Source organism: Octopus bimaculoides, chromosome 7 (assembly GCF_001194135.2).
Source record: "Octopus bimaculoides isolate UCB-OBI-ISO-001 chromosome 7, ASM119413v2, whole genome shotgun sequence".
NCBI lineage: Eukaryota > Metazoa > Mollusca > Cephalopoda > Octopoda > Octopodidae > Octopus > Octopus bimaculoides.
Window position 1 is genome coordinate 42,293,751 of NC_068987.1, and position 15,317 is coordinate 42,309,067.

The 15,317-nt window shown below is 38.5% G+C and overlaps 1 protein-coding gene across 1 annotated transcript in view; it reads left to right on the forward strand.

The window, feature by feature from the left end:
- The window catches only part of LOC106878735 (protein zyg-11 homolog B), a 97,137-nt gene extending 82,500 nt beyond the window's left edge, over nucleotides 1-14,637 (forward strand). Inside the window, exons 13-15 of the mRNA XM_052969554.1 lie at nucleotides 7,966-8,018; nucleotides 8,708-8,805; nucleotides 13,710-14,637. Of these exons, the coding sequence (XP_052825514.1) occupies nucleotides 7,966-8,018; nucleotides 8,708-8,805; nucleotides 13,710-13,870 (312 nt within the window). The 3' untranslated portion in view covers nucleotides 13,871-14,637. The remainder of the gene's footprint in view (nucleotides 1-7,965; nucleotides 8,019-8,707; nucleotides 8,806-13,709) is intronic.
- The last annotated feature ends 680 nt before the right edge of the window (nucleotides 14,638-15,317 follow it).

Here is a 15,317-nt window from a genome sequence, read left to right on the forward strand (position 1 = left end):
TATATATATATATATGAATGATATTTACACATGAACTATGATGAAAAAATATGAGAAAGATGGTATATAATTTTTTTTTTGTGCAGGGGTTCCTTGAGACATGTAATTTATTTTAAGGGTTACGCAAGGGTAAAAAGGTTGAGAAACACTGGTCTAGAAGCTGTGGTCATGTTAGGAGTAGCCACTGGGCTGTGGCAATGCCAGGACCAGCTACTGGGCTGTTGTCATTGCTAGTTCCAGCCACTGGGCTGTAGTTATCTCAAGTTCAACCATGTTCATGTCAGGACAAGCCACAGGGCTGTAGTTGTGTCAAGATCAGTCATTGGGCTGTGGCTATCCTGAGACATAAACATGATGGGTTAAAATACTTAGATACTCTGTTAAGTGGTTCAAATCAACCCAACTGATGCTTGTATTGATGTAAAATGATGATGAGAGAAAAAGAGAGCAAATGTGTGTGTGTCTGTATGTGTGTACAAAGAATGAGGCAGAATCATTAAAGCATTGGATAGAATGCCTTGTGGTGTTTGTTCTGGCTCTGTGTTGTGATTTCAAATTCTGATGAAGTCAACTTGTTTTTTTATTCATTTGGAGTCGCTGAAGTACCATTCCAGTACAAGGGATCAATTATTTTCTCTTCTCCTCTCTCTTTTTCTCTGAACTGTTCCTGCAATTCAAAGATCCACCTTTGTCACATTGTCTCATGCTGTGTGGAATAATCATTCTGGATTCTTATTTTCAGTTGCTTACATATTTTCAAAAGCAGGAATTTAGTTGACTAAAGAACAAGATTGATAATATATATATATATATATATATATATATATATATATATATCATGCCAGCATGGAAGGCAGATGTTAAATGATGATGATGTTATCATCATCATTGTTTAATGTCCGTTTTCCATGCTGGATTGGTTGGTTTGACAGGAGCTGGCCGGCTGGGGAGCTGTCCAGACTCCAAATTGTCTGTTGTGACATGGTTTCTATGACTGGATGCTCTTCCTAATGCCAACTACTTTACAGAGTGTGCTGGGTGCTTTTTATATGCCACTGGTACAGGTGTGTCTATGCAGCACCAGCACGAGTGCATTTTACATGACACCGGCACCTGTAAAGATGTATGGATGACAGCAATTTTACTTGGCTTGATATGTCTTCTAAAGTACAGCAAGTCACCACAACTCCTGGTCCCTTGTCATTCCTTCAGTGAGGCCCAGCATCTGAAGATCTTTTCTCCTCACTTCACCCTGTGTCTTCTTGGGTCTACTTCTTCCACAGGTTCCCTTCACAACTCTTTTTGCAGTTGTCCTCATCCATACACATCACATGACCAAATCAGCGCAGTCTTCTCTCTTGCACACAACGTCTGATGTTCCTCTTAAATCATTTACATTCTGTCATTAGTGCACACTGGTATTACCCATCCAGTGAAGCATACTAGTTTCATTTCTTTCAAGCCTTCACAAGTCCTCTGTAGTCAAAACCCGTGTTTTACTGCCATGTAAAATAGCTGCACGTACACATGCATCATACAATCTACCTTTCACTCTTAGCTACCGACAAAGGTAGAAGCTCTCTGAACTTTGCCCTGTTATATATCATCATCATCATACAGCTGTTGTCCATGCTGGCATAAGTTGAACGGTTTGACCAGGGCTGCACCAGACTCCAGTCTGATTTGGCATGGTTTCTATTGCTGGATGCCAACCACTCTGAGAGTGTAAAGGGTGCTATTATATGTCAGCAGCACAGGTGCCAGTTGCATGACACTAGTATCTGCCACAGCTACAATTTCATTTGGCTCGATGGATCTTTTACTCAAGCATGGCATATTGCCAAAGGTCTCAGTCATTTGTCATTGCCTCTATGTAGCCCAACACTCGAAAGGTACTTTTTACATGCCACCAGCATGGGTGCCAGTTATATGACACTGGCATTGGCCACAACTTGCGATTTCACTTGGCTTGACAGGTCTTCTCAAGCATGGCATATTGCCAATGGCCTTGGTCATTAGTCATTGCCTCTGTGAGACCCAATGTTCAAAGATCATGCTTCACCTCCTTGTCCCATGTCTTCCTGTGTCTACCTCTTCCACAGTTAGAGATCAGCACTTCTTTACATAACTGTCCTCGTCCATGCACAGTCATCTCTCTTGCACACCATATCTGATGCCTCTTATACCCAACTTTTCTCTCAAGATGCTTACACTCTATACATACATATATATATATGTATGTGTATACACCTAATAATGTGTGTAAACCTGCCAACTGCCACTGGCAAACCACAGCACAACCCTCTTTATTCCTCACAGGTGTAGATGTATTTATGTATTGGGTTAGCAACTAAGTTCCCGCCATTTTTTAAAAGGCTTAATAAAAGTAACAACTAATTAATCAGTAATGTATTCACCCTTGTTATTTACAATTTCTTCCCAACGTTCAACAAGACTTTCGATACCTTGTTGGTACAAATCACCTGATTTCGACTTGAAGAATTGATCCAACCAAGCTCTCAATTCTGCATCAGTATTGAACGAAACTCTGCGCATCGCATTTGAAAGAGATCGAAAGAGGTGGAAATCCATTGGTACCAAATCAGGAGAGTATGGCGGGTGAGGCAACACTTCCCAGTCATGCGTTTGAATGGCTTCCTTGGTCATATTGGCGATATGCGGGCAGGCGTTGTCATGCAGCAGAAAAGCTCCATGCTGCCAATTAGGTCTTTTCTCTTGAATAGCTGTGTTGAGTCATTCAATCGGTTGACCGTTTGGTTCTATTCAAGCAATTCATAATGGATAATCCCTTCCCAGTTCCACCATACGCACAACGTTTTACACGGATGAAGATCTTGTTTTACGTGCGGTGTTGCTTGTTTACCAGGGCTAAGCCATTCCTTACACTGCTTCATATTGATGTACAGGCACCATTTTTCGTCGCCAGTAACAATTCGGTAAAGAAATCATTGCTTGTGTCCATGAGTTGAGCGGTGACAAGCAAGCAAGCCAGCGGAGATTGTAGCTCGTTGTTGTCACTTAAAGCACGCGGAACCCATTCTCCATACTTATGAACCTTTTCCATCGAGTGAAGATGCTTCTCTATAGTAGTGTGGGAGCATTTCATTTTCTCTGCCAGTTTCTTTGTCATTTGACAAGAATTTTTGTGCAAAAGTTGCTTTAATCGCTCTTCATCGAACTCAACTGGACGGTCAGAACGAGGTGCATCTTTGAGGTCAAAATGGCATTGGCTACATTCGGATGGTGCTTTTTACGTGCCACCAGCACGGAAGCCAGTCAGTGGGTACTAGCATCAGCCACATTTGGATGGTGCTTTTTTGGGATCGACTACGTTTGGATGGTGCTTTTTACGTGCCACTAGCACGGGAGCCAGTCAGGGGTAACTGGCCACAGCTACGATATTGGTTTTACTTGACTCAACAGGCCTTCTCAAGCATATCATATTGCCCGATACATCAAGGGTACTCTTAACTGGGCTGGACAAGCATGGCTGCAATCTCACTTTAGTTGCTGAGTCTTCTCAATCACAGGATATCTCCAAAGGTCTTGGTCTCCTGTCATTGCCTCTGTAAGGCCCAATGTTCGAAGGTCATACTTCACCACCTCATCCCATGTCTTCCTGGGTCTACTTCTTCCACAGGTTCCTTCCACAGCTAGAGAGTGGGATTTCCTCACACAGCTGTCCTAATTCATACGTAACACATGACCATGCCAGCACAGTCGTCTCTTTTGCACACCACATTTAATGCTTCTTATGCCCAACTTTTCTCTCAGGGCGCTTACACTCTGTCGTGTATGCACACTGACATTACACATCCAGTGGATCATACTAGCTTCATTTCTTTCAAGCCTAATCATGTCCTCAGCAGTCATGGCCCATGTTTCAATGCTGTGTAGCATGGAGGTTTGCACACATGAATAGGAAAAGTAGCTGAGGTTGTCAGTGTGTTAGAATAATCAAAATGTGACTAGTTATAGGCAACTCAACAGCAACTGTTATTTTAGCATATGCCCCACAGAAGGGACTACAGTATGATTACTTCTATGACACCCTTCTGAAAATTACCTCAACAACAATTGAGAATGATTTCTTTATCATGGCTGGTGACTTCAACAGTCAGATTGGCCAGCATGCCAATGGCTTCCACAACACACATGGAGGCTATGGATGCAGTGAGAAAAATGAAGAGGGTGTAAGACTCCTGGAATTTTGTGATGCAATGGTTCTAACAATTTGCAACACATGCTTTAGGAAACTAACCAACCATCTCATCAGCTACAAATTTGGTGTACACACAAGTTCGATAGATTATGTTCTCTCCAAAAACAAAAAGACAAAAGAGCTATTGTAAATGCCAAAACCTTTTTCTAGTGAAGAATGTACAGCACAACACAGATTAGTGGCTGGTAAGTTCAGAGACAGAATGACAATCTAAACATAAAAATCCCACAATTGATAACAGATTTAGAGAAATTCTGGGGTAAATTTAGATAACGCTAGCATATATGAAAATTGGAAATTTCTATGAAATAAATTGCTCAGGACCACAGAACAGACATGTAGCAGGATAAAAGTCCTGACCCAACTGAAAGTAGCATGGCAGAACAACAGAGTTGATATAGTAGTGAAGGCTAAGACACAGGCATGGAAAACTGGGAAGGAAAGTGGTAATAGGAAGCATTAACAGATGGCTAGAAAAGCAGTTATGCAACAGGTTTATTTGGCTAAGGATGAGGCAGAGAGGGAGAGTCTTGCAATGTGTTGATCAGAGACGTGAAGTGTTCAGGATCATATGACAGTGTCTGAGTGAGAACTGAGAAGTGTATTCAGAATGATGAAGGCCATATTTGGCATTGATATGGAAGATAAGAAAGTGGTATGGAAGTGCTATAATGAGAAGTTGTTGAATGTGGAGAATGTGTGGGATAAAGAGGTGTTACTATGTGCTGACCCTATTGAGAGACCAACTCAAGTTGACAGCAGCATACTAGGAGTCATACCCCATGACTGGTGTAGCAGTATCATCCTAAACTGCTAGAAAGGCAAAGGGGGTGCCTTAGAGAAAAACAGTTACAGAAGAACCAAATTACTGGATCAAGTTATGAAGGTTACAAAGAGTCATAGCACCATTGATTCATGACAGAATAAATCTAGTTGAGATGAAGAGATACCATGGATGCTGTCTTCCTAGCAAGACAACTGCAGAAGAAATACTTGGCTAAGAGTAGACCATTATTTTTAGCTTTCATTGAATTGTAGAAGGCATTTGACAAGGTACCACATACAGAAATCAGGTGGTCACTTAGGAAATGAGGTGTTGACAAATGGCTTGTGAGAGCTGTACAAGCTATGTAAAAACTCACAGTAAGCGAATTGAGAATCAACAATGATTTCAGTGATGAATTTAGCATGAGGGGTAGAGTCCATCAAGTGTCTGTCCCCTTCACCATACTCCTAAAGACCATTACAGAGGAGTTTAAGGCATGGTAACTCTTATATACTACTGATCTAATTCTCATAGCTGAATCTATAGGGAGATTTGAGAGGAAATTCTGGCTGTGGAAGCTAAACCTAGAATTGACAGGTTTTATGGTAAACTTAGCAAAAACAAAGGTTTTAGTAAGTAGGAAAGGAAACAGGACCCTTGTACCTTCAGGTAAACAGCCTCACTCAATTTGCTTAAAAGGAATTGGTATGAACTCCATACACTGTATTCAATATAAGTTGTGGACACACAAGAGATGTAGTGGAATTGTGAGCAGACTAGCAGAGAACCTAAGCTTCATATGTGATAGATACTCTGGAGCAATACATACTATGAACACATCAGAAATAGACTCCTTTGATTGCCTGGATGGTTCACTAGAAGTAGTTGATAACTTTCATTACGTAGGAAAAATTATTACCTGGGAATATGGTTGCTTTGAAAGTATAGCAGCCAAGTTAAGAATGGGTTGGAAAAGGTTCAAGAAACTACTGCCAATGCTGGCAACAAAGGTTCTTTTCCTTCAAAATGAAGAGCAAATTATATAGTGCCTCACTCAATCTTTTGCTCATATTGCCTCCACCCTATCGCTCCTATTGCAGCTCTCTCCCCTATTCTTAATACCGCTTTTTCTTTCTTGCTACCTGGAACCATTTTGCTTCCCCACTAGATCACCAAATTATCTCTCATGCAATATGCCTACCTCTCTCTCTCTCCTTGTCTTCTGCAGCCTATCCAACCACATGTCATCTCTCTCTTGTCATCCCTTGTTAACTGTTTCATCATTACTATCTGGTTGCTGCATCCCTCTACCTTTCTCAACATGTGCAACACTGGCTATCCATCACCCCTGTATCCATTATCCACTACATCCAGCTTTCAATCCTACCAGTTCCTTAGAGATCTTGCTTACCCCTTCTCTGATTTCCCTTATTTCTTGCCCCCACCCATTCACACTTCTAGTTTCTCTGTCCCCACTCCTTTCTCATCTTGAAGTGCCATCTAGACACCTTATCACCAATATTTATTCCTTCAAAGATACTACTGACCACTCTCTCTCTCTCTCTCTCTCCCTCTCTCCTCCTCTCTCTCTTTCTCAAATGTGGCTTACCAAATAGCTCTTTGACAAGAAACTGCTCTGCTCTGCCCTACCCTATCCCCTCCTTGGGTTTTACAGTCTTGTGAGCAACCTCACTAGTGCAGTAAGCAGTAGGAGAAAAGTACCCTGTACACACTGTAAAGTGGTTGACATTAGGAAAAGCTTGTTGTAGAAACCATGCCAAGGCAGATACTGGAGCAGAATACAGTCCTTGGACCTATCGAATCTTGGAAAACAATCCAACCCATGCCAGTATGGAACATGGGCATCAAATGATGATATGTGTGTGTGTGTGTGTGTGTGTGTGAGAGAGAGTAAGACATCCCCTGTTCCCCTGCTCCTTTCTACCCACGTCATACCTTTATGGTCCAATCTGACACATCACCACTTATATCACTTTCCAACTTCCCCCACTCTCTTCTAAAATGTGAGTAGTCATGTAGCTCCTCTTATGCAAGAAACCTGTTCTAATCTGGCCCTTTTTTTTTCATACTTTACCTCTCTCTACTCTGTATTCCCTTAGCATTAAGTTCACCCACACCATTCTTGCAAGCTTCACAGCAACTTGACTAGTGCTGGTGGCAAAAAAAATACACCTAGTATACATTAGAAAGTTGTAAAGTGGTTGGCATTAGGAAGGGCATTCAACTATAGAAACCATGCCAAATAGACAATTAGAGCAGGATGCATTCCTTGGGATCATCAGATCCTGTCAAACCATCCAATACTGCTAGCATCATCGCCATGATAATGATGATGATAATGATGATGATGATGATGATGGCAGTGATGGCTCCCCCTCCTCCTCCTCTTCTTTTTTTTCTGTCCCCTCATTAATTCTCTCCCTATCCTCAATGTTTCAATTGGTAAAGGAATAATAAACCCCATCAATAAGTGAATATCACAGCACTTCTTTTTTTTAAGCTTTTTAAAAAATACTTAGGTGTATTTTGAAGGAAATTTGGGTCCTACTTCTTAGTCAGATGACTGTGTAGACACACAAAACAAATTAATATGTGCACGAAAGTTTAATTGCTTTAAATAATAGAGTAATTAATAATTATATTTATTATACATTCAATATGAATCTATTTTTATTACAGGAAAATCAATTACACAAAATGAGATTTTTATGAACACAGGCTACTAAAAATTAGGGGTAAAGTTGCCTCATATGTAAGAAAACCTAACTTTAGTTTTACAGTGCATTTAGAAAAAGAAAGTTTTTTCATATTTATTATGGATTCCAAACAAAAAAGGTGACTTTTGAACTTTATCAGTGTTTATCACAAAAGTACATTTGCTGTAAAGTCACCATTGTGACAATTCTAATTGTCTCTTTGTTGTTTTCTATTTCAGAAAGATGTTGTCCTAAAATGGGAGCAGCCACAAGGGGAAATGGTTGCATACAGGTGAATAAAGTTTATATTTGCCACTTGTTTTTCCTTTTCTTTACAAAATGGCAGAAATTCTTGTGATACAAGTACAACTTTGTAGTTAGAACGTTTGCTTCACAACCATGTCGTTCCTGGCCTGCATGTCTTTCACTGATGTATATTGGCAACGGGTAATCTTGTCACATACCCTGACTACCTCAGTCACCTTATCTACCAACTTCTCTGCCCGAAGTATACCTATACTGTCTACCCCATCACTACTTCCTATCCAAAAGAATTTATATCTATGTTCCTAACCCATAAGCAGTCTAGCTGAGTCCTCACCATTGTATTTCTTGCACACAGCAAACTTCTACATTTCTCCACTAAAGCATTTCAATAATTTCAGCAAACCTACCTTTCTAACATTGATCATCCAAAAATCTGAGACAGTGAAATTTTAATTCAAATTGCACTAATGAAAAAATAGAAGAAAATCTATTATTATTAATTTGAATTTTTTTTTCTATTTTAGTCTGTATTTTAATTTTAAAAATAATCCCTTTACTCCATATAAATTTCAAAAATATGTTTTATCAATTTGAAATTTAAAGTTCTAAAGCCTTTTTTTAAAAATAAATCTTTTATGATATTGTTATTATTATGGTATTGTTATATCATATTATTATTACATTGTTATCATTATGTTTGTTTTACTATTTTAGATGTTTCAAACCATTCTTTCCTTTGTTGCAATGTTATGAAGCTCCTCCTGTTCAGCTTTGGGCATGCTGGGCAATACAGCATGTCTGCACAAAAAATGGTAAGGACTGTTTCTCATTTTTTCTCACACTATCAAACACAGTGTTCCCACAGTTTTATACAACAGTTTGAGTAGTATTCCATTAATCATTGAATAATGAACTCTACATGCTGCTTAGCTACTTAAAAGAACATCCTCTGTAGGTCAAGTACAAAGTGCTGATGTCTGTAGTTGCATACAAGCACACTTTCTTATAGTTGTACATCAAATTCAATGCTGGCCACCTTCTTCATTTATGGAGCATTTGATGATTATGTTCCACTTGTTTTTGTACAGCTTCAGATAACTAAATGTTTATTGGGGCAGGTCATTTATAATCCTGCATATACACATCTTTTCTCACTTCCAATAGTGCTGCTTGTGTTTCTACTCCATATTTTCAATCCCTTCCCAACAGTGATGTCACCAAAGAGCGTAGCAAGTAATGATGTTTTCCACTTGTTTAAGAGTTGATCTTGCTCTTCTTCAAGATGCTTCATCAACTAGTTTTTTAACCCTTTCTTTGTTCCTCCAGCTATGGATTGACCATTGTGTAGCTGACTGTGGAGGATCCTACTGGTCTTTCCAAACCATTTCAGTTTATGCTTGCATCATATGAATTCTGCTGCTGGTTTGGTGAAGGATTTCTCTGTGCTAGGAAAATGTTAAAGACCTTCAGAGTGGTATTGTTGTTTGAGGTCCCTGTCTGGTACTGATACAACAAAGATTTGTAGATTAGCTGATAGATGAGGGCATTAGTATGGACTCTGAGGTGGTTTTTTTAGAAAGACTCTCTCTTCCAAAAGGCTTGTATAAGGTGGTTTGTAATTTACACATCCCATATGCAGTTATTGGAAATGACACAACCTAGATACTTGAATTAGGAAGATGTGGTTAGTTGTTGTTGTTATACTGAGGATATGAGGTAGAGAGAAAGAGGGTGGTAGTGTATGCCATTGACACCTGACCTTGTTTTTCTAAAAGTTGACTGTCAAAATCATTCCTTCTAATGTTGCAATAGCTGACTTGTAGAGCTTCTGGAGTGTGTGCAGTCATCAGAGCACAGCCACCATCAGCATATTGTAGCCCAGTGATCTGTTTGTCTGTGTTCCAGCTGATTTGTAACTTTGTTGCCAACAAAATAAAAGATCATGATACTGCACCACTAAGGCACCATTTAAAACTTTCTATCTTGGAATCTAAAGTAAGAAAAGTTGATAGTATCCACTTCTTTCTCTGTTGTGACTGTTGTTTAGTCTGCTGTGATCAAGAACTATGTTCAAGGAACCAGAAACAACACAAGAATTCAAATGTTTTTAACCAGCAAAGAAGATGGGTCACCAATAATGTTTGATTATATTAACTGTGGAGAGAACCTGTAGAAGAGATAGACCCAAGAGGACATGGGACGAGGTGGTGAAGCATGACCATTGGATGTTGAATCTCGCGGAGGTGATGACAAGTGATTGAAACCTTTGGTGATTTGCTGTGCTTTGAGAAGACATGTGAAGCCAAATGAAATTGTAGTTGTGGCCAATGCCAGTGACACGTAAAAGGTACCCATGTTGGTAACACATAAGAGGCACTCATGCCAGTGACACATGAAAGGCGCCCATATACTCTCTTGGAGTGGTTGGTGTTAGGAAGTGCATCCAGCCATAGGAACCAAGCTAAATTTGACTGGAGCCTAGTACAGCTCTCTGGCTTACTAATCCCAGTCAAACTGTCTAACCCATGCCAGCATGCAAAACAGATGCTAAATGATGATGATGATGATCTGATGTGTCTTTCCTTTGCAAGATGGTAGGGCACAAATGTGAAGGTGATTTGGTTGCTTTCCAGCTTAGTTAACAATTGATACATAATGAGTCCTTTGTTGTCCCACTCCTTTGTAAGTTAAACATGCAGCAGAATTTCAACTGAAAAATGTAAGATAAAGAAGCCCCCATAAATTATTACCATCATTATGAGAACAAGTTGGAAGACAGTGTCAAGTTCCAATATCTGCTTTAGCATGGTTCCTACAGCTGGATGCCCTTCATCCACGTTTTAGAGTGTACTGGGTGCATTTTTATGGCACTGACACCAGTGATGTCACCAAATAACTCATATGATAGAAAAACCCTCTTCAACTGAGTGGGTTGGCAGTAGAGAGATAGGTGACTTAATGCCAAGTGTTCAGAGACTAAAGTATGGTAGAGGGACAGGCACAAGTGTCTTACTATAGAAGAGATACATAGCTATAAGGATGGGTGAAAATTGCTGGAGAGACAAAGATTGTGGTGACAGGATGTCAGGGCATATTCTTCAAGGTATAAGAAGGTAAGAAAAAGAGTTAATAGGGACAGAGCATTTGGAAGAGTGGATGGATAAGTTTGCATGAGTGTGAGAGGAGAGTAACAGATGGTTAGATTAGGGTATTTCAACCACTTCAGGCAGGGAAGCTGGTGGGATTTATAAGTTAGTCAATAATTGAAGGTCTTATGTTGTAAATATGTATGTTCAGTTCTATTGATGGTAATGATGGTGGTGGTGGCAGTTGTCAGTGTTGTTTCACTTGAATAACATCATTGTTAATGAGCATCACCCAGTGGCAGATAATTTCAAGCACAACTCCTAGTACTGCTGCTACTACTACAAACACAGCAGCGGATTGGTAGAATCATCAGCTTCTTACACAAAATACCTTATGTTATGAGTTCCAGCTTGTTATGTTCTGAGTTCAAATTCTGCTGAGATCAACTTTGTTTTTCATTTTTCCATGAAATAAAGGACAACTCCAGTACTGAGTGCAGTATAATCAACTGTTCTCTCCCTACAAAATTCCCGGTCATGTACCTATGTTAGAAATTATTACTATGACTGAAAGATTGACAGAATTGACCAACCACTAAACAATATGCTTAACATTCTGGGTGTGCCGTTTTGTGTGTTTTTTTTTTGTGTGAAACAGAGAAGTACCACCCAAATATTTATCTCATTCTTCCTACACAACTCTATTCACCCATACTCCCTGCTGTCTAGTCCCCAAACACTTCTGTTCACTTCATATCTTGAGGGTTCACTCAGCCACCTCATCATCATTAATTTTACCTCTTTCCATCTTCACCTCAGTTACTCCTACCCTCTCTTCTATAATGTGAGTAACCATGTAATTCTTCTACAGCAAGAAACTTACTGTGGCTCCTTCTCTCATATTTTAACTTTGCATTTCTATCAAAAGGCCACCTTGCTCTCTACTGTAGCCCTTCTTAGTTAAAGGGGATCTTAGTCTTGAAAGCTACATGGTGACCTCATTAGTGCTGGTGCCATGTAAAAAGTACCTAGTACACACCGTAAAGTGGTTGACATTAGAAAGGATATCCAGTTATAGAAACCATGCCAAAGTAGAGAATAGAATACAATGTAATCTTAAAACTTGTCACTTCTTATCAAATTGTCTTACCCATGCCAGCATAGCATATAAATGTTATTAGGTCATCAAGTGTGAAATTTGAAGTATGACAACTGCTCAATTTGTGTCATTATTATATTTTGACAATCTTTATTTTTTGCTAGAAAGCTGACATCTATTTCTTTATTCTAACTCATTTTGCACTTTATAAAGTATTTATAAATCGTTTTTCGCTATTTTTGTTTAGAGATGAATAAGTCGGAAATTCATACAGTTTTGAAATATGAGATCTTTCTTGGAAATACAGCCTCACAGACAACTCAGAATATTAATGGAATATTTCATTCTCATGTTATTACTCAGAAGAGAGTATCAAATTGGTTTGCAAAATCTTGTTCTGGTAACTTTGACCTCACAAATGAGCAACGCAGTCGACCAGAAACAAAGGTGGATAATGATGAACTGAAAGCCACCATCAAGTCAGATCCATCTCAAAGTGCCCGTAAATTATTATTGTTGTTTGGTGTTAGTATGTAAACAATATTGACTCACCTAGTTCAAATCGGTAATGGGAAGAAGTTGGATAAGTTCCACATGAACTCAATGAAAATCAGAAACAGCAACATTTGGAAGCCTGCATTATGCTACTTTCTCATCACAAAAATGAATCATGTGAGGAGAAATGGATCCAATACAACAAACAACTGTAAACGTTCAGCACAATGGTTGAACAAAGACGAGCTTCCAAAACACAGTCCAAAAAGCAAAATTCATCAAAAGAAGCTGATGGTGGTCTGGCACAGGTGTGATCCATTATGATTTCATTAAACCTAGCTCATCAATCACAGCCGAAGTATACTGCAGCAAACTGGACCAAATGATGCAGAAACTTACAAAAAACAGCCTAGATTCGTCGACAGATCCACTCTTATTTTATTGCAAGACAACGCCAGACCACACATCACAAAAATGACATGGCGAAACTACAGAAGTTGGAGTTGGAAGTTCTCCATCATCCACCATACTCACCTGATTTTGCCCCCACTGACTACCACTTCTTCCAGAATTTGGATAATTTTTTGATAAGGAAAAAATTTTATTCCAATGATGCTGTAAAGCAGGCCTTCCAAAATTTTATTGACTCTAGATTGCCAGGCTTTTACAGTTACAAGCTAGACAAGCTACTGCTGATATGGCAAAAGTGTATTGAAAATATGGATGCATACTTTAATGAATAAAACTATTGTATTTATAAAACATTAGCAAACTGTTTTTCTTTTCTACAAATTTCATACTTGATGACCTAGTAAATAATAATGATCTTCCAAAATTTTAGGTCTAGTACATAAACTGGAAACCATTAAAAGTTGTGGTAGATGGTGAAGGACTAAATATTTCTTGTAGTAGTTATATCTTCCTCATGTCAATACAATTTTTGACCTAGGTTAAAAATCCTGATTAGTGTTACTTGTTATAAAATCTTAATCAGCATTATATTTAATTAACAACAATTGTCTGTATATATTTTCAGGAGACCGTTACTGCCCGATGTTACACAGAGAGAAGGGTTTTGATATCTTGTTTGAGCTGGTCTGCAACAAGAACACAGAACCAGAAGTGTACAGACTTGCTGAGAATGTCCTTTTATTGATGAAACCACACATACAGAACTGCAGTTCTCAGTACTCATAGGATGGACTCACTTCCATGGGTGGTACTTCATTTACCACCATGTCCCATACTCTACTGTCTTATGGTAACTAACACACCACCATGTCTCCCTTCCCACACTATATTGTTCCATGTCCTAGCCCACTTCTCACCCATCTTCTTCTCCTACTCCCAAATTTACATATACACAATACTGAAATTAGAGCAGGGATGCACGTATACACTCATACACACATTTGCTCATTTGCATACATGCAGATACACATGAAAGCATCACACAAGCATACACTCATAAACCTACATACAGACTCAGTCATTCAGTTATGCATGCACAATGATACATGCACACTGGCATACATGCATATGTACTTGTACATCAGCAAGCATATATGTATGTATACTTATGCATGAATGCACACACAAAAGATGCATGCATATATGAACATGATCTTCATAAACACATTCAAATATATGTAAGCACACATCCATCAACATTTGTGCACACGAGCAGTTTTTTGCATGCACCAACATACACACTGGACTCATAAACACACACACTGCACAACTATTAAATATACTGCAACAATACAACTGGTTCTATGTTAAAACTGGTTTTAACACCTTTTTTTTTTCCTTGCCCTCAATATCTTTCCACTTCCCCCTTTTTTTTAAAATAAATTATTTTATGATTATTCTTCTCCAGTAAAGGTTTTCTTAAATACATTCACTGTGGAAGTTTCTGGAATACAATCATTTTAATTGGAAAATAAAATTTTAAAAAATGAAAAGTAACTTTGTTATTTTGTAAGAAAAAAAACTTTTTATTTATTTATTTGAAGAAATTTAAAGCAAGCACACACATGCATACACAGTAAGACACACAAACACATATCCCACACAGTGACGCATATGTATACACACACTCACACTGTTATAGATATCACACACACACATACATACATATTGTATGCACATATGCAAAAACAAATGATTTCCTAAAATATTCACATATCTGGCTCCTCAGATGTGTTCAGGCTTTCGGTCTTTCAGTCTTAATTATGGACAGTTACTTGGCTTCTTTCTTCCATACACTTGGTAGTTCATCCATCACCAACCTACATCTGTTACCAAGTAAAATACTAATTTCCATGGAATATGCGTGTGTGTGTTGTAATAATGAAATCAAACCATATAGTGATATTTTGAAATCATTTAATATGCATTTCAGGTTTGTGTAATATATAATAGGAAATGCATCCATTGTGCAAGACCTTCCTCAATTAAAACATTTCAAAATATATATTATGCAAATCTGAACTGTAGTTATTAAATGATTTCAAAATATCACTATTTGGTTTGACTTCATTTTTACAACTTATGCAATGCCATTTTTATTTTTATGCTGACTACCTGATAAAAATCATTAATGTGATTTTATCCTTCTATTCTATATATTATTTATATATAT